Source organism: Podarcis raffonei, chromosome 15 (genome assembly GCF_027172205.1).
Source record: "Podarcis raffonei isolate rPodRaf1 chromosome 15, rPodRaf1.pri, whole genome shotgun sequence".
Classification (NCBI taxonomy): domain Eukaryota; kingdom Metazoa; phylum Chordata; class Lepidosauria; order Squamata; family Lacertidae; genus Podarcis; species Podarcis raffonei.
Genome location: NC_070616.1, coordinates 8,727,201 through 8,747,348, shown reverse-complemented (window position 1 = coordinate 8,747,348; position 20,148 = coordinate 8,727,201). Strand labels below are relative to the sequence as shown.

At 48.4% G+C, this 20,148-nt stretch overlaps 1 protein-coding gene across 11 annotated transcripts in view; it reads right to left on the bottom strand.

The window, feature by feature from the left end:
• Nucleotides 1-20,148, bottom strand: part of SGSM2 (small G protein signaling modulator 2) — an 89,578-nt gene that overhangs the window by 32,886 nt on the left and 36,544 nt on the right. For 5 of the 11 annotated variants that reach the window (XM_053367180.1, XM_053367187.1, XM_053367183.1 and 2 more), the window contains exons 3-9: nucleotides 10,990-11,152; nucleotides 9,523-9,594; nucleotides 8,525-8,689; nucleotides 5,634-5,701; nucleotides 4,573-4,718; nucleotides 2,780-2,914; nucleotides 830-954 (exon numbers count right to left, since the gene is read on the bottom strand). In XM_053367180.1, the coding sequence (XP_053223155.1) occupies nucleotides 830-954; nucleotides 2,780-2,914; nucleotides 4,573-4,718; nucleotides 5,634-5,701; nucleotides 8,525-8,689; nucleotides 9,523-9,594; nucleotides 10,990-11,152 (874 nt within the window). The remainder of the gene's footprint in view (nucleotides 1-829; nucleotides 955-2,779; nucleotides 2,915-4,572; nucleotides 4,719-5,633; nucleotides 5,702-8,524; nucleotides 8,690-9,522; nucleotides 9,595-10,989; nucleotides 11,153-20,148) is intronic. The other 6 variants (XM_053367186.1, XM_053367191.1, XM_053367189.1 and 3 more) reach the window with 4 other exon arrangements.

Genomic DNA, 20,148 nt, shown 5'->3' with positions numbered 1-20,148 from the left:
AGCAACAAAGCAGAGCCAGGGAGGGGTGTGGCCTGCAAAGAGATCTGAAGGCCTGTGTCAAAGTGCGACCCAGCAGTAAATCACACCATTCAAAGCTGAAGTTATCTCTTTATTAGCAAAAGCACGATCTTCCCAGACTTGGCAGGAGATCAAGCAGCTCATTCCTAGTAGTCTTACTCCATGAAAATCAGAGACTAAAGGCCTCCACCTCCCCACACCTGTTTATGTCTCCTCCTCTCCAGGACCTTCCCCAAGCACTCAGAGACTGTGCCTGCATGTAGCCTGCCACTGCTCCACCCATTTCAGCCCTCTTCTGGTTCTGGGAGACCAATGGGAAGGGAAGCTTGTTGCAACAGGAAGGAGAGACACCAGGGTCTCTTCACCAGCCAGACTCCCCTCTGCCTCTTGTCTTCTCCTGCTTCAGCTTCTGCCTCTGATTCCGGACTGCCCTCTGCCACCGATTCTCCCCGCTCACTAAGCCCTGTTACCCCTCATCTTCCGAAACCACCTCCTCTTCCCAGTCTTCTCCCTCTTCTCCCTCATTGTCAGCCCACCACCACTCCCTGGGCTCTGAGTCTTCTTCCCTTGGGGGTTCCCCAGCGGGTTCCTTTCAGCGTTCCTAGGTGTCCAGCTAGTCTGTGACAGCCGGGCAGAGAGCCCCGGGAGGACCACATCTGCACTCCCCTCCCAGGCCTGAGGTTCCCCACTGGTGCATTACAGCGAATGGGGCGCTTGCCCCAAACAAGCCCAGTCTGCCCTCAGCCAGCCCCCCGCCTGCCAGACTTCTTTCTTACACCCAGTAGTCGCAAGGGCCACTACTGCGTCTTACCTTTTCTCAAGCTCCGAGTCCCCCAGCGTCCCGTTCATGAGCTGGTTCGGCGTCCATTTCAGAGTCAGGGAATCGGCCGACTGGTGGAGAGAGAGGTAGCCCGGGATGGCCTCCATGTCATCTTTCTGTTTGGGAAGCCAGCCAAATAATAAGGAGAGGAAACGGTTTAGGACAAATGTAGGAGAAAGAGAGCAACGTTGTGCACTGCAAAAATGAGAAGAGCCCTGGTCAGCCCAGACACTGAGGTCCAGCTCCAAGGGCCTTCTGGCAGTTCCCTCCCTGCAAGAAGTGAGGTTACAAGGAACCAGGCAGAGGGCCTTCTTGGTAGTGGCACCCACCCTGTGGAACGCCCTCCCATCAGATGTCAAGGAAATAAACAACTATCTGACTTTTAGAAGACTTCTGAAGGCAGCCCTGCTTAGGGAAGTTTTTAACGTTTGATGCTCCCTCTCTCATAGCACTAGAACATTTTCCTCCAAGAATTGATTTAATCTTCTATTAACGCCATCCAAGCCATTAGTCATCGCTGCCTCCTCTGGGAGAGAGTCCTGCAATTTAACTATGCCCTGACTGTGCGAAGAAGGACTTTATTTCATCAGTCCTGAATCTCCCAACATCCAGCTTCCGTAGATGTCCCACCAATTCTATTGTTAGGAGAGAGGGAGGTATAACATTTCTCTGTTGTTTGTCCTCAATTTCGAATGGACAGCCAGCTTCTAGGCAGCTGTGAAGGATCAGTAAGGCTGCGAGATGTCCTGTTGAGCACAGCAAAGAGACAGAGAGCGAGGGAGAGGAAAGGGGACCAAAAATAGGAGACGTGTGATGTCAAAGCCGGGGTCTCCTTGACCCAGGTACCTAGATGTAAATGAAGCCAACATTCTGGTCTTCCCTTCATTGACTTGCATGAATTGGTGACTCATCGCAATGCTTCCAACCCTCTCTGTCCTGTTTGTGACTCATGTCTTTAAATGAATTCCCTTGTCAGTGTCCACTTCATATCTTTTAATTCTGACGTGAAGCGGCACATGTCCCCAGCTGGCTTGTGATGATGCACTTAACAGCCAAGATTCTGGAGAGATCGTGATATTGGCAAACGAGGTGAATTAATATATACCCCTCGCCAGACTCTTTTCTCTCCTTCAGTACATTGTTGGGATTATCAAGGCGACAGGCTAAAAGTGACTTAAACTTGGGTTCATGTGCACTGCACATTTAAAGCAGTATCATACCACTCTGGACACTCATGGCCTGCCCCTAGAGAATCCTGGGGACTGTAGTTTGTTGAGGGTGCTGAGAGTTGCAAGGAGGCCCCTATTCCCCTCCCAGAACTACAATTCCCAGAGATTCCCGTGGAGAGTTATTTGGGTGAAGGCCCAGCTGCTTAAAGGGGTATGATACTGCTTTAAAGGTACAGCAGGGCTGGGTAACATCTGGTTTTCAGCATTGCGATATATCAGTAGCTAAATACGCGATATGCTGATACAGTGGAATCCTGGTTCTTGAATGGCTTAGTTGATGAACAAATTGGCTTCCAAACGCTGAAAACCCGGAAGTAAGTGTTCCAGTTTTCGAACGTTTGTCGGAAGCCAAACGTCCGACGCAGCTCCTGCAGCCAATCGGAAACTGCGCCTTGGTTTTAGAATGGTTTTGGGAGTCGAACGGACTTCCGGAATGGATTAAGTTCAAGAACCAAGGTTCCACTGTATATCACAGTATGGAATGTATCTCAGCTGCTTCTGAGATACATCACCCTAGCCCTACTGAACAAGCCCCCCATACCCCTCTAGCTCACGCAAGTTGGGGGGCAGGATCTGTATGGGGGCTTGCTGTATGGGGGCTGGGAACAGAAGCAGGATTCCTGGCACGGTTTCCTCTTTCTAACACCAATATGAAACGTCACCCCAGGCAGATGTGCTCCTCTGCCCCACGCCACATGATCCAAGCACTTACGGGCTGAACCAGGACGTTGTTCTTTCCATACAGCAAGTGCGTCCGGGAATTCTGGTGCAACGACTCGACGTAATCCCTAGCCGAGGCAGCAAAGCGATCCTCCGACATGCTTCCGCTGGAGTGCCGTTTCCGTATCTGGGGGGGGGGGGACACACACGTAAGGATACCGTTGCGTTGGCTGCAATGGGCAACTGTGAATAACCTGCTTTGTTGAGATAGGCGGCCTCACATTAATTATATTTTCATTGTTAAGTTGTGGTTATTCCTTGGCCCAGAGTTTCCCAAGCTTGGGTCTCCTGTTGGTTTTTGGACTACAACTCCCATCATCCCTTGCTAGCAGGGATGATGGGAACTGTAGTCCAAAAACAGCTGAGGACCTGAGAAACTCTGCCCTAACCCAAATGGAGTTTTGAAGGGCACGATCTCCTCATATCGATCCGCATTTGCTGCCACAACTTTTTGGGGGGGGGAGCACAGCAAGGAACGAGACTCAAGCAATCGCCTGATCCTGTCCCTGTGGTCATGCTGGTTCAATGGGCAATGGTGATACAAGACACAAAGAGAAGTGCCCTTTTCTGGGGTGGGGGAAAGCTTCGCCCCATATTAGATTTCCGAAAGAGGAACAGCGCCGCATTTCGCAGCAAGGCCGCCATCTGAATTCCTCAGAAGGAAATCCTACTGATTTTGATGGGCTTCACTGTCCAAGGAAGAGTATTCAGAAGTCCAGCTATATTTTAATGTTCAGTTTTATGCTTCTGGAAGAAGAAGAAGAAGGAGAAGAATATCCATCTGATTTGGTTACACCAGCAATTCTGGGCAGCTTCCAACAAATATAAAAGCATAATAAAACATTGAACATTAAAAAATTTCCCTATACATGCAAAAAGTGACTTTCCTTCAAGTAAGCCCAATACTTGCAGAGGGGGGAGTTTTGTTGTGGGGGGGGGGAGAGAATCCCTTGTTGCATAGAAGCACAGCCTATGAATGAGGGCACTACAATCCTCCTGCAGGAATTGGACTGGACGGCCCCTTGGATCACTTTCAGTTCTATGAAATATATATATATATATATATATATATATATATATATATATATATATATATATTTATTGCAGGTTGATCCCTATATGGAACAGCTGCACGTTCCTCAGAGTCCCTTCCAGTTCTACAATTCAATGATTCTATAGTATTTCCAGTCTGAGGGGTGGGTGCCCCCTAAGGAGTCCCATCGGTGGAAGCCCTGCACAAGAACCTTTGCTTTTGCAATGGGCTTCCCACTCCCACCCCACCCCACTCTCCTCCCTCTGTGCCTCCCCTGCACCCCAAAATCAGCTCAAGAGGACTCAGGCAAAACCCCAGAACACTGCACAGGGGGAGGTTGTTCTGTCTGGCAAGCTGAAAAGCTCGCACGGAAAGCACGTTCAACGTAGCACAAAGTTGAATTCCTCCCAATGCTTCCATACTGCATTTCAAGTGCACCCTCCCCAGATAATTCTGAGAACCGTAGTTTGCCCCCCCCCCCGTACCCACAGAAATCCAATTCCCAGAGCCCTTAACAAACTACACTTCCAAGGATCCGTGGGGTAGAGCTGTGCTTCAATAGTGCCCTAAACATACAGTGGGCATGCAGCCTAAATGGGTTATAACCATGTTGGCCACACCCTTCCAGATATTCTGGACTTCAGCTCCCATCATCTGGCTGGGCCTGATGGAAGCTATAGCCCCAAAACATCTGAAATGGCCATGGGATGGAAAAGGCTGCGCTACCACATCAGGGAGAAAAAAGGACCCACTCCTAACGCTGGCCGTTTGGACGGAGAGTCTTGCCGGCCGTGGGCTCCGTGGATGCGATGCCGTTGGACCAGTTCGTCAGCCGAGGGGTCTGTCCAGAAGTGGTCGGCTGTTTTCAGCTTGGTATATTCCAGGGCACAGGGTCCAACTGAGAACAGACCAGAGAGAGAGAGAGAGAGAGAGAGAGAGAGAGAGAATGGAATTGGGAAACTCCTTTTGCCTTCTCAGGGGTGGAAGAAAGCCAGTAGCTTCTCCTCAGCTAAAGAGATCTAAGCCAGTGATGGGGGCTCCAGATGTTGTGGGACTCCCAACGCCCATCATCCTTGACTACTGGGCCATACTGGCTTTGGCTGGTGGGATCTGGAGTACAAAGACGTCCGGAGGACCTCACCCCTGGTCTAAAGGAACAGGCAAATAAATTGTTTCCCAGGTTATCTCAAATTTGGGTACTGCTTGATTTCCACTGGCAGAAGAGCAACATCTTTACTTTTCGCTCAGGGAAACTTCAGGGTGTCAGGATCTTCTCGGTGGTGGCCCTCGGATTACACAAATAATTGCCTGTGGATGTCTGCCAAATCCAGCATCTTGGCCCTTGGCAAAACAGGATTTAAATACCTATCAGCCTTTATATCAGGGACAGCTAATAGTGGTGCCCTTCAGCTGCTGTGGACTACAACTCCCAGCATCCCTAACCACTGGCCATGTTGCCTGGGGCTGATGGGAGTTGGAGTCCAACGATGTCTAGAGAGTCACAGGTTCCCCAGACCCAGCTCCATAGAACATATAACCCACTCCTCTTTTACCAGAAAAGGAAAATTGGGATTTTTAAATTGTTGATGCTGATGCCAAAAGCTCAGCTGTGCCTCAGATAGAGCCCATCACTTCACGAAACCTCCTCTCCCTTCCTCTCCCCGAATCCCTGCTCCTTCCTTTGGTGCAATAGCATCACGTTTCTTGACTCACGTTCATCATCTGTGCAAACGCCTTTTTGGCGAACCACATGGGGACTGTCAAAACAGCACTCTTCCAAAGCACACAGAAATAACATTTGAAAGATGCTCACCCAGCAGGCAAGCCAAGATGGGCCCACAGACCGGATCTGCCAGCAGAGCTTCTCTCTCGTAATATTTGCTGGAAGAGAGCAACCACACAAAACGACCGGCGATAAAATAACATTTACCTTTCAATGAAAAAAAGGAGCACGGGCGTTAATGAAGTTTGCCGTGCGGAGGAGAGAGAGGCTCTTCCGGTTATTATTATTTAAACACAGGCCAAGTTTTGAAAGGAGCGAAGCCTGAAACGAAAAAAGCAGGGCTGGCTTTCTTACACAGGGGCCCCTGCCATATATACCCTGGCAAAGCATTTGCTCCTTGAGCCTAGGGTTGCCTGCTCAGACTGGCAGCCATTCTCCAGGCCAGAGTGGAGGCTGGTGCCTTACGGCAAATGGGAGGTCTGCCCCACCAACCTCAGTCTGCCCTCATACTTCTTAGCACAGCTGCTTAGAGCAGGCATAGGCAACCTCAGCCCTCTGGATGTTTTGGGACTACAATTCCCATCATCCCTGACCACTGGGCCTGTTAGCTAAGGATCATGGGAGTTGTAGTCCCAAAATATCTAGCGGGCCGAGGTTGCCTATGCCTGGCTTAGAGCGTGGGTGCTGATAATGCCAAGGCTGCAGGCTCTATCCCTGCATATTCTTGTATCGCAGGTGGTTGGACCTGACGATCCTCAGGGTCCCTTCCGTCTAAAAGGTAAAGTGACCCCTGACCATTGGGTCCAGTCGTGGCCGACTCTGGGGTTGCAGCGCTCATCTCGCTCTATGGGCTGAGGGAGCCGGCGTACAGCTTCCGGGTCATGTGGCCAGCATGACTAAGCCGCTTCTGGTGAACCAGAGCAGCGCACGGAAACGCCGTTTACCTTCCCGCCGGAGTGATACCTATTTATCTACTTGCACTTTGACGTACTTTCATACTGCTAGGTTGGCAGGAGCAGGGACCGAGCAATGGGAGCTCACCGGGCGCGGGGATTCAAACCGCCGACCTTCTGATCGGCAAGCCCTAGGCTCTGTGGTTTAACCCACAGCGCCACCCGTGTCCCCCCTTCCGTCTACAATTCTACATCCTTCTGATTCTATGGTGGGAATGGTGGCATTTCACCACTAGGGGGAACAGGAGTCCTCACTCTTTCCCCTAAGAGTGCTGATGTCATTCCCACCGCCCAGGAATATTTTCCTGGTTTTTAAAAGAAGAAGCCGTGGGCTGCCTTTGCAACTCGGTGGCCTGCCTTGGCTGCTGCCCATAAGGCAATTTTTTTACAAAAATGAAAGAGGCAGCACCAGCATTTGTTCGTACAGATTTGGGGGCACAGCACACAGGAGCCTCTCTTTAAGGCCTATTGCTAACATGGAAAGGGAACTGGCGCAAGGGAAGCCAGCTGCTCTGCGTCGACCGGTGAGAAGGAAAGCATCGTCTCTAGTTCCAGGTGTGCTGCTATTGATACTCAAAGATTATGCCCAATGCCAGAATAAAAGAAGTGTTTAAAAAAATCTAATCTAAAAAGAAACAGGAGCAAAGAGAAGAGAAGCAAGATGGGAAAAAGAAACAGAAGAAAGGAAAATAAAATAGATAGATGATAGATGATGATAGATATAGATAGATAGATAGATAGATAGATAGATAGATGATAGATAGATGATAGATAGATAGATAGATAGATAGATAGATAGATGATAGATAGATAGATAGATAGATGATAGATAGATAGATGATAGATAGATAGATAGATAGATAGATAGATAGATAGATAGATGATAGATAGATAGATAGATGATAGATAGATAGATAGATAGATAGATAGATGATAGATAGATAGATGATAGATAGATAGATAGATAGATGATAGATAGATAGATGATAGATAGATAGATAGATAGATGATAGATAGATAGATAGATAGATAGATAGATGATAGATAGATAGATAGATAGATAGATAGATAGATAGATGATAGATAGATAGATAGATAGATGATAGATAGATAGATGATAGATAGATAGATAGATAGATAGATAGATAGATAGATAGATGATAGATAGATAGATGATAGATAGATAGATAGATAGATAGATAGATGATAGATAGATAGATGATAGATAGATAGATAGATAGATAGATAGATAGATGATAGATAGATAGATAGATAGATAGATGATAGATAGATAGATAGATAGATAGATGATAGATAGATGATAGATAGATAGATAGATAGATAGATAGATAGATAGATAGATGATAGATGATAGATAGATGATAGATAGATAGATAGATAGATGATAGATAGATAGATAGATAGATAGATGATAGATAGATGATAGATAGATAGATAGATACATGATAGATAGATAGATAGATAGATAGATAGATAGATAGATAGATGATAGATAGATAGATAGATACATGATAGACAGATGATGGATAGATAGATATAGATATATAGATATAGATATGATAGATAGATAGATAGATAGATAGATGATATAGATATATAACAGACAGATGATGGATAGATAGAGATAGATAGATACAGATTAGATAGATGAGAAAGAACGAAAGAAAGAAAGAAAGAAGGACTCAGTCGAGTTGTGATTTTAATTTGTTTTAACTGTTTTTAACATTGCTTTTTAAATTAATATGGTCCATTCTGGAGTCTTAGGGTAAAAGATGGGCAATAAATCAAAATTATTACTAATGATGAGAGAGCCTCCATTCATTGCTCTGCCCACTAGTGGCACGTGGCCTCTGGAACGTTGCCCAGAAAGGAATGCAGCCCTCAGGCTGAAAAAGGTCCGTCCCCCCCCAGCCATTGATAGCTTTTTTATAACGATAGCATGCGCCACTCGTGGCTCTCTTCCCTTTTGGAAAACAAAACAAAGCCAAGCTCCGGCACGTCCCTTACCTGCAGTTGTCCACCACGTACTGCACAATCTTGTCCAGGACCCTTTCGATCAGAGCGGTGCGAACCCAGATGTGCTTGACGGCTTGTTGGGTCAGGGCAGGGGCTTTGCTCGTGGTGGACGCCTGCCTCTTGAGGGATTCCTGGCCAGCCGGCTGACTTCTCCTGCTAAAGAGAAATAAAGAAAGCCCAAAAACTCTCAAAAAAGAGAGAGTTTAAAAGCTTCATCGCAAACACGGTTTAATTTGTCTGGAGAGGGACTGACAACTCTGTGCCCGCCCCAAATGCAATGCCTGCATTCCCTCGAGGGGTCACTTCTGGGGGAAGAGCACCTATAAATGGCTGGTAGCCATTGACAGCCTTGTCCCTGATTTCGTCTAATCACCTTCAGAAGTCCTCCAAGCTGGTGGCCATCCCCGCCTCCTGTGGCAGTGAGTTCCACAGTTTATGCGCTCCATAAACTTCCTTCTATCTGCCCTGAATTGCCCAACATTTGGCTCCATTGGATATCTCCCTGTTCTAGCATTAGGCAGGTGTTTGAACCACACTTGTGATGTTGTCATGTTCACCTTGTGCTCGTGCGTTGACTGGATCTACCATTTCCAAACCAGAAGGCCTAATTGGCCCGTTTTTGAAAGAGTGTCAAAGCAACAGCTGATAGGAGAACATGCTCGCAGTAAAACAAACCTTACTGACACTGGTAAACTACTTTAAACCGGAGAGGATGGATGTGGGGGGGGGGGCAAGGAGGAGGAGAAAAATAATCCATCAGAAACATTTTTCCTCCCTCCTTCAATCTTCCGGACTATGGGGAAAGTAAATAAAAACCCTTATTTATCTAGCTCAGTCTTCGGCAATATGGCGCATGCTCTGGACTACAACTCCCAGCAGTCCCTGGGAGCAGGGGCTGATGGGAGTTGTAGTCCTAAACATCCAGAAGGCACCAGATTGCTGTAGGCTGGACTACCCCACCTTATTCTCACTTGACATAAACTAGTAACCTGAGGAGAGAAAGAGGCGCTGGCTGATAGCTGAAACTCCTCACTATATTCTCCAGCTTTCTTAAAGGTGACCTGAAAAGGGAAAAAAGAAAGATTGATTCTTTTGAGGGTGGGTGTTTGTGTATGAGCGTGCACATGGGCACACTTGCACTTTTGGGGGTCATGCCTTTGGGGTCTGGGCTAACACAGGCAAAACAGTCAGCACCTAGAACAGTGTATTCCCAGGGAATTCTGGGTTAAACCGGAACAAGTCTCAGAGGAGAAGGGGTGCGAGAGAGATCGGCTCCCCCCCCCATAGTACCTTGCCAATTTGAGTAGCCTCCTAGAGCATTCACAAAAACAAAGGATGGCTTGATTTTGACAGAAACGATAAATATTGCTAAATAAGCAATTGTTGTCCAAAATTGATGATACTGGAAAACTAATGGTACGGAATATAGCTATAATGGAGAAAATTATGCATAATTTGAGATTTTAGGAAGGACTAGAACACTTTTTAAAATGCTTTGGCATTCTTTTATGCCCAACCATCATTTTCAAGACAACCCTTGTCACCAGTTTAGCAATTCAGGAACTATACTTGATAATCTGATAATACAGATAGTCCTTACTTGGATTTTGTTATTTTAACCCCGTGTTAAAACCCGAGCGACTGTACTCATTTTGTGTGCCTATTTTATAGTTTTCTTTTTTCACCTTTTGATTTCTGTCTGCTGTTACGAGTTGTTCTCTCCATTTTATATACGTTATAAAATGTTTGTTTGTTTGTTTTTAAAATAAACACTCCCCCTCCCCTTTCAGCACTGATTTAATATCTGCAGCATAGCCATCGTGGAACCTTTTCACATCACCACACGGGCTATTTAAATATAAACTTGTTCAAAATGTGGCAGCACAGCTGAAGCAAATATTTAAACAGGGCAAGGAATAAAAGGACCCGAAAAACCTGTCTGAGATGACCTCTTAAGAGTGCAAGTAAGGTCTCTTAGCCTTGCAATGCGTGCCTGGAGCCAGTCTGTTAAAATGTGCTCCTGCAAATTGGCATCAAGGCCGGGGGGGGGGCATGAGAGTGCTGGGGTCCTTGGCCGCTGCGCAAGGATACCGCCTCCCCAACATAGCTGTCAACGTTCCCTTTTTTTTGCGGGAAATTCCCTTATTCCAGTGCCGTTTCCCGCTGCTTTCCCGGATTGTTAGATATCCCGTAAACTGTCCCCGGGACAAGTGAGGCTGCTGATCCCTTATTTTCGAGGCTGCTGGTCCCTTATTTTCAAATCTGAAAGTTGACAGCTATGCCCCCCGATGTCAGCCCTTTGCAGTGTGCAGAAATCAACACGCTCCAGTCGTTCAGCTGAAAACACTGCAGATCTAACTCCGGGACTGGGCTGGGGGACGGGCGGGCAAACTCTGCAAAACAAGGTTTCGTCACTGAGCTGCGGACTCCCTTCGGAGGCGGACCTTAACCCTCACCTGCCTTCTACCTGCTGCAGCAGCTCCTGGGCTTTCCTGCACACGTCGCTGGCAACGTCGTACGTCTTGCCGACCTTGGTGAAGAGGGCGGCGATCTTGTCGGTCCGCAGGAAGCCGGCTGCCCGTCTCTTGAGCATGTGCAGAAGGCAAGCTTCCACCACCCCTGGGAGGAGAGAAGAAGGCAAGAGTGTCAAGGAGCAAACCCCACTCCACTGTAGAGTTCTGTGGTCTCAGAGCAAACACAGGCTCCTGTTTAACAATAGGAGCAAAAGGACGGTGTAGTTCTGGTGTGGGTGTCCCCGGAAGCTCAGGGTGGATGGACTCAGTGGTCCATCAACCATAGCCAGGTATAAAATAAGAGCCTGGATGGCAAAGACTACAAGGCTACAAGATGGAGCTTCAGGGGGAGGAGCCAATTGCTTAACTGCATCCCATCCTAAGCTATGACCTGGGATGAGCTGGGCATACAAATGAAGAACTACCTCTGACTACCATCAGGCTCCTGTCGCAAAACACAATGACAGTGGCTGTGGTTCAGTGTTAGAAACTCAGATGTATAAGCTAGGTGCCAAATAGCTCCTTAAAGGTAAAGGGACCCCTGACCATTAGGTCCAGACGTGGCCGACTCTGGGGTTGCGGTGCTCATCTCGCTTTATTGACCGAGGGAGCTGGCGTACAACTTCCAGGTCATGTGGCCAGCATGACTAAGCCGCTTCTGGCGAACCAGAGCAGCGGACGGAAATGCTGTTTACCTTCCCACCAGAGCAGTACCTATTTATCTACTTGCACTGCATGCTTTTGAACTGCTAGGTTGGCAGGAGCAGGGACTGAGCAACAGGAGCTCACCCCGTCGTGGGGATTCGAACCGCCGACCTTCTGATCGACAAGTCCTAGGCTCTGTGGTTTAACCCACAGACCAAGGTTAAAGTTGCCAAAACAGAATGTCTAGCTGCCATTTTGGGGCAAGACAGCTCTCAAGTCTTATTTTTTCAAATGATGGACTGACTGTGATTGATTCTCAGTTAAACATCCGGCTAGTTCAAGTGGCGACCTAGAGCTAGGTTAAGAACTTTGACAACTTAAAAGAAGAAAAGTCACTTGATCCAGAGACATTGGCCTATTCTGACCTCTTTTTCTTAATGGTGATTGCTGCTGCTCAGGCTGCACAGAAAAAGCATTCTGGGTCCAGAAATTCATTCCCATTGTGCAGACAAAAAAGAACAGACAGAATTCTAAGGGAGAGGGTATTAGTGTGTGAAAACAGTCCAGATTTAAGGATTCCCCAGGCACACACCTCCAGATGATGGAGATGTCAGGCTGGGACATCCTGGCACCCAGGCATCTTCACGTGGTCAATAGCCAGGTGCAAAATGCGCCAGGCGCCTGGCTCATTTTAAACACTGCTGTTGCTTGCAAGCAAGGAAGAGCTCTTCATTCTGGCTAAGAGCAGGACAGGCTCAGCAAGGTCCAGAAGTCAAGATTCCAAGGCACACGATCAACGGAAGAGGTTCACAACCAAAGAGAAGACGTCCCAATAGTGGCCACACCCCTCCCGCCAAGCTTTTAAAGATGAGGCCTCATGAGCAGGACTCTCTTGCCCAACTGGCCTGCAGTGTGCCCACATGTATGGCCCACCTGGGCAGGTGCATGAGCTGATCCCACCTATGAAGGCAGCGCCTGGTTTCAGTGACAAGACAGAGCCCTGCCCCTTCTATTTCCTCCTTTCCCCCCCCCTATCTGAAGCTGCCAGGCCAGACTAACGGGGCAGAAGGCACCCATGGCAAAAAGAGATCAGGGATTCAAACGAGTCTGTTTGTGGCCCACGTAAATTTCCAGTGTGCCCATTCCAAAGAATAAAAGGTAAAGGTAAAGGACCATTAGGTCCAGTCATGACCGACTCTGGGGTTGCGGCACTCATCTCGCTTTACTGGCCGAGGGAGCCGGCATACAGCTTCCGGGTCCTGTGGCCAGCATAACTAAGCTGCTTCTGGTGAACCAGAGCAGTGCACAGAAACGCCATTTACCTTCCCGCTGGAGTGGTACCTATTTATCTACTTGCTCTTTGATGTGCTTTTGAACTGCTAGGTTGGCAGGAGAAGGGACTGAGCAACGGGAACTCACCCCGTCGCGGGGATTCGAACCGCCGATTTTCTGATCGGCAAGTTCTAGGCTCTGTGGTTTAACCCACAGAGATACCCCCTCCCTATTTCCTCGTGGGTCTGCCCAAAATTCCTTCCTGGAGCAACAAACATAAAGGGCTCCCGTGGCAGACCAGGCAATACAGATTGAGATTCCTGAAGCGAGGGAGGTCAGGACCCCAGCACTGCTTTTGATCACCCGGAAGCAAGAAGCGTTTAACAACTCTGAGGCGCCGATAAAGAAGTCCGAAATGTGCTTGCAAAATTACTGGAGGCTGAATTTAGCTCTTCCCCCCAACCCCCACCTGCCCTTCACGATGAGTTCTCCTGCCTCTTCAGAAGATGCCCACGTATTGAATTCTGTAGTTACCAAGTGGACTGAGCCGCATCGCAATCTTGGCGCTTAACACCTACGGAATGTTTCATCCATGATCAACCCCAGTTGATTGGTGATTAAATTCGGAAAGGGAAGAAAGAGGCAGGGAGCACGGACGTCTCAGAGACAGCATCCTCCGCCCCCCTCCCCGGTCGCTCCAATGCACAGGCTTCTCCAACCCCCACAGCCCTCCCAAAGAAAATGATAGCATAAAGCGGATTGCCTCTTTTCCAGATTGATCTGACCACAAGTGCTTGCCTTTGCCTGTGTCAATTACTGGGAGCAACCTCTGGGGAAAGAAACTCGCATTTTGCAGCCTTGAAGGAAAAAAAAAAGGAGGAGGAGGGTGGGGGAGAAAAGCATTATCCATTAGGAAGATAAGCTTCATTTTGCTTTTTTTTAAAGGAAAAAAGGCTGAACATCTCAGACCCAAACTCGGAACATTCGTAGCACAGCAGTGGAAAAATACCAAGCCTTTGCATTCACACCCAGGCATGGCTGGAGATAAATCACACACTTCATTGAAACATGTAAGGGGAGTGAGGGAGAGGAAACTCTGCGTCTTTTTTGAGGGGGGGGGAATCTTTCTGCGACTTACAGGGCTCCATCGATAAGCACCAAAGGCTCTGAGAAAATGAAGCATGACTCCACAGGCTCTGTTTTCATTCTGCGTTCGTGAAAAATTGTGCTCATGGTTGTATTGGGGTTGGTTAAAACACCACTTTCCCTCCTGTTTGCACTTAAAAAGGTTTTGCACCCTGCGTCGTGTCTAATTGGAACGTGCCCTGCAGCTTCCTGCTGAAATCCGGTAACTTTTCATACCGCAAAACATTGCGGAGTTTTGTGTTCTGTCCCACTTTTGTTGCGGACTCTCCTTCCTTTGGAGGTTTTTAAGCAGAGGCTGGATGGCCATCTGTTATGGGTGCTTTAAGCTGAGATTCCCTGCGCTGCGGCGGGTTGGACTAGATGACCCTCGGGTTCCCTTCCAACAATTCTATGATTCTAGGAAGAGCGCCCCTCCAGGTGGCAATAATGGGGAAGACTCACAGGACAAGCGGAATGACGTGCGGACAGGGCAGTATAAATCCAGTAGAGATCCACCACTAAGCGACCATTATAGCATCAATGGCATGTTACTGAATACACATGCCCCCCCCCCAAATTCTAGAGAGGTCCTTACACCAGTGGGGAGAACTTCCTGCTTTTCTTACCCTGCCAGTCTCAGCTCCCCAGTCTTAACCATATGGAGCTAACTGGGTTAGATGGGAGGAGGGTCTTTTCGGTGGTGACCTCCACCCACCCACCCCAAATCATGGAATGCTTCCCCGAGTGAGGCCCTCCTGGTGCCGACATTACTGTCCAAATTTACTCCCAGAGATTCAGGCTGCATACACACAACACCTTTAAAGCATGTGGCATCCCTGGACACCTTCTGGCACTGTGGTATGCCTGGGGCAGTACTGAAACATACAATCTGGCCATTCCCTAGAGTGGCACCTTTCTAGATGAAAGTCACCGCCTTGGAAAATCCCTAAAGCGGTGAGATACTCATGTGTCAGAAGCCGGAATCATGCATAGCTCAGCAATAAAACACTGAGTGAACTCTTTATTCAAAGAAAGAAAACAGCGTGGGCCTAGTGATCACAGCAACTCTTCTCAGCAGGGAACTGTCCCAATGAGGCAGTCACGAGGACTGAAAATCCCCGCCTTCCCACTGCTCTCTAAGGCTCCTCCTACCCAGTTCCTTCCCAAGCAATCTGAGGCTCCGTTGTCTTGTCTCTCTTTGCTCTGCCCTCTTCATACCTTTGCAGGGTCTGGGAGACCAGAGGGAAAGGGAGCTGGTCACAACAGCAGCAGGAGAGCTCCTGGCTCCTGTTGCAGTCTGCCTCATCTCTGCCTCTTGACCTCACCCTCTCCGCTTCTGCCTCTGATTCTGGACTGCTCTCTGACATAGCCTCTTCCTGCTCATGAAAGCAAGAGACCCTTAATCTCAGGGTTGTGGGTTCAAGCAAAAAGTTACCTGCATTGCAGGAGGGCGGAATAGATGACCCTCATGGTCCCTCCCAACTCTTAAATTCTATGATCCTAAACCCTGTCACCTCTCCTACTGCTGATACTTCCTCCTCGCAGTCTGCTCCCTCTTCTCCTTCGGACCACTGATCGTCGTCCCGCCACCAATCCCCTGGCTCTGAGCCTTCTTCGCTTTGGGCCTCTAGCCAGTCCATGATGCCATGCTATATACACAGTAACATCCCAATGACCTGGGCCTTGACGAAGGGGCAAAGTTAAGTGGACTCTACATTGGTGGCCAAAAGGCTAGTATTGCAATACTGGAAGGAACATAAATCTTGCTGCAACTCTTATCCACTCTTGCAGCCCATGAAAAAGGTACCTTTAGTGGCTGCCAAAAGAGAACAAACACTCGGAACATTTGTGTTCTGTGCTTGGAATTGTTTGCAAGATCTGGCCCACAGGCTCTGCTGGAGCCAATTCCCTCCCACTTTTTCTTCTTTTCCTCTCTCCCTCGTTTATGACATCGGGTGGGGGGGCAGACAAATATTCAGCTGAGCCAAAGGAGGTTTGCAGTCACCTGATCAGCTGGTTGTCAGGGGCCTGTACGATGCTTTGGAAGCCCGGACAATACGTCATTCTCCCATGTTGGGAAAACGAGACGTCTGACATCATGGCAATTGCTTCAGGAACTGTGTTTTCAGTGGGTTCGCTTTTCCAGGTGCACTGAATCAAAACTCTCCCCTGTCCGTACTGCTGACCCGTCTTACGTCGCCGTAAGCTCTCAACCGAGTCCGCCCCTGTCTGAGCATCCTTAAAACACCTTCATTTGCTGCCAGGGAACAGCCAATCTGCATGCATGTTAATTCCATTTCAGGGACACACATACCCTGCCTGGAGATGGCTTCTGTGTCTGCGAGGCAGGCTCCAGATTGCAGCCAGTGCCTGTGTGGGCGGGAGAGACAGGACATATGGCTTTTTCACCTTCCGGGCTTCCCACACACAGCCTAGGCACGATTGCTTGTCTTTGGCTTCTATCATGAGCTGGGGGCACAGAAGACTATCAGCTCCAACAAAATTAAAAGTGGGGAGAAAGCAGGACAGGCAGATTGTCCGCTCAGTAAATTAGAACTGTTGAAAGGGCTGGATCCACGGAGGGAGGTCTCTGGGACCCTACAGAGCACCTGCTCACTCAGCATCCATCCTGATTTGCTTCAGGGTGTTTGCACATCTTCCCGTTGGTCGTTCATTCTCCCCACACTTCTCTGTGCCTTTCACTGTCACTTTCCAAACTGCAAAACATCTGTTTTGTTGGGTGAGTGTTTTCAAGGCACGTCTGCTGCACTGTAGCCCTTTAATCTCCTTTGAAATAACCAACCTTAAGCTCCAGTATGGGCTTGGATCCCTCCCAGAAAGCACCTGATAGTCTGGAGGTGCACGCTGTCACCAACGCAAAGCAGGGTCCAATCCCTGGCATCTCCAAGTAGGGTTGGGAGAGACCTGGAGCCCTGGAGACAGGAGAGTGCTGAGCAGGTTGGAATCCACTCTCAATTAGCAAAAACAGGTTCTGCACAGGAGCACAGCAACTCATCTCCGGCAGGTCTTGCCCCCTTGAAATAGTTGCTGAGACTGAAGGTCCCCCACCTCCCCACAGCTGCCTAAGTCCCCTCCTCTCCAGGGTTTCCTCCAAGCAATCTGAGACTGCGCCTTCATGAAGCTAACTTCTCCTCTGCCCTCTTCATGCCTCTCCTGGTTCTGGGAGACCAGGAGAGTGAGGTGCTTCTCACAGCGGGTGGGGGAGACACCCATGCCTGTTCACCAGCTGGACTCATCTCTTTGGGCCTTCCTCTTCTTCTGCCTCTGAGTCTGGACTGCTCTCTGCCCCAGCCTCTTCCTGCTCACTAAACCCTGTTGCCTCTCCTGTTTCTGTCACCTCCTCCTCCCAGGCTTCTCCCTCTGACCGCTGAACATCATCCTGCCACCAATCCCCTGGCTCTGTGCCTTCATCCCATAGGACATTCCCCACCACCTGCCTCCCACCATTTCTCTGCATCCAACCAGTCTGTGACACTTGGAGAACTCTGGAGGTAAAAACAACAACAACAGTTGAGGATGGGCTATGTCCTTCTTGTTCACTCACTGGCCAATACTCCTTGTTCACTGTCCATGCCTTTCTGCAGAAGACTCCATTTTTCTGACACCTCCATCCTGTTCTGGTCATAAGCATAGCTGTCAACCATTCCTTATTTAGCGGGAAACTCCCTTATTCAGGCGCCATGCCCCGCTGCTGTCCCTTAAATTTCCCGGGTTTCATACTCGCCCGGCTCGGGAGGGAAGCAGCGGCTCAGGGTCCTCCGCCGCAAGAGAGCGCGCGCTGGTGCCGCCGTCCTGGCGCAAGGAGTTCCATTGGCCCTTCCCACCCCCCACGAGAGGGGGAGAGGGAGAGAGACTCTCGCCCACGCCGCCCGCGAGCCTGGAGGCAGCAGCGGTGGTGGTAGTTGAGGAGGCGGCCTCAGCCGCCGCCACACTGCACCCGCCTCATGCCGGATTGACAGCATCTGTCAATCCTACCAATGTATGCAACTCTTTACAATAGCAAAATCCCTTATTTTGGCTGCTGATCCCTTATTTTTGAGGCTGCTGGTCCCTTATTTTCAAATCTGTAAGTTGACAGCTATGGTCATAAGGCTCTTGGTGGCTGCCAGCCCATGGCTACGATCTCCATCCATTGTTGGTGGCACTAATGTTTCTGAATATCACTTGCTGGGAATTGCAGGGAGACAGAGTGCTGTTGTCCTGATGCTCTGCTTGTGGGCTTCCCATTGAAGCATCTGGTTGGCCACTGTAAGAATGCTGGACCAGATGGGCCACTGGTCTGCCCTGGCAGGGCTCTGCTCTTAAGGAAAAGCTGTTTAACACTGGAGAGCAATCCTGGATCCTCAGTCGGCTGACTTGATTAAGGGGCAAGAAAGGGAAGGGTGTCTGGGAGTATATTACATCCCTGGTCTCAACAGGACCATCCTGCTATCCCAGCCTAACTAATGCCGAACATTAAGGAAAGCGAGCGGCCGTGGAATCAGCCTAGAGTCAGCACAACACCCGTGGAGATGGGAGAGGGAACTAATGAAATCGTACGTCAGCTGCGAAGCTGCCCGTCGGCTGAGATAGCACCACATGCATCAAAACAGAAAAGTGAAGCAAAGTAATAAAAACCTAGACTCAGTCAGGAGGGTTCTTCCTCTATAATTTAACTCCAGGTGACAATTATGCAGCAAAGAAGACTTAATTGGACTTTTCCTGCCGCAATCGTGCTTGCTTTTCCCTTATTGCTTCTGGAAATCATTTCAACTACGACAGCCCAGAGCTGGCCTACGGCATGCTTCTGTTTCCTTGCAAGAATATTTCTGAAAAGCATGTCATCGCCCCCTTCCCAGAGCCCTGAATCCAGGAGTTCCTAGATCTTGACTCTCTGAACAGAGCTTCCCCTGCCTTTGGCACCTTCCATCCTGAGATAATAGCTCAGCATGTTCCAACTGGGAGATACCACATTTTAGGGGTGCGCACTGTCCGCAATATTTTATCCAGACTTTATTTTATCCAGACTATATTTTATTCAGCACTTCGGCAAACACCCCGCCTTCATCTGAGGAGCATCACAGGCTCTCCTATCCAGATCTGAGTCCGTCACCCCAAAAGCTCCCACATTTGTTATTGGCAAATAATAATATTTTTTAATGGCTACAGCTTTTTTCCTCTTTTGGCAGAAGTAGATGAAAATTGCAGGAATGCTAGCCCCTCTAAGTGGATAATGTCTGCCAAACTACAGGCAAATAAATCTGGGGTCTTTTGTGCTGGAAACATTTAAAGTTGATTTGGGGTCAAGAAGAACTATCAATCAAATACCTTTATTGGCATAGGGACAATACAGAAATATATGGGTCAAAGCATAAAAAAATTTAAAACGTGTTTTTAAAAAGCATTTTCACAGGGTTTTTTTTAATATGTGTCTAGATTCCACCCTGGTGAAGATTGCACTTTGTCTCTGACCAGCCATATGTCCCTATCAAGCAAAGGACATCAGCCTGGTATTTGGGATACATTCAAATCCAATACACTGATCCTATACACCCCTCAGAGAAGACTGTGATTAAGTGGTTTACAAATTGCTGGAATAAATAAAAATAAAACTACATTGCGCTGCCCCCAGTTTTGAAACGTTCCTTCCTTCAGGAGGACAGAGATGGCCACACATTTGTCAGGAGTTCCCTGTTCATATTCTCTATTTCCCCCTCACTTTTGGTGGTTTCTGGATGGACCAATTTTGGAGCCTCAAGTCTGTTTCGTTTTATGGTGCTGATTTATAGCTTTATAGTACTGTCTTGTTTATTTGCTTTATAGCACTGCTGCTTATATTCCACTACACTCTCCACTGCGTTCTCTGATTTGCAATGATGTGACTTATTTATTTTCATGTAAAACTGCACTGGGGTCTCTTGTGACAAAAAAAAAAAGGGAGCATACAGGAACATTAAATAAATAAAATTATTTACACAGAGCTAGGAAGACGTAGAGCCCCACCCCACCCCATTATTCTGTTCTGCAGAGGAGCTTATTTGGGAGGAATTTTCCTCCTCA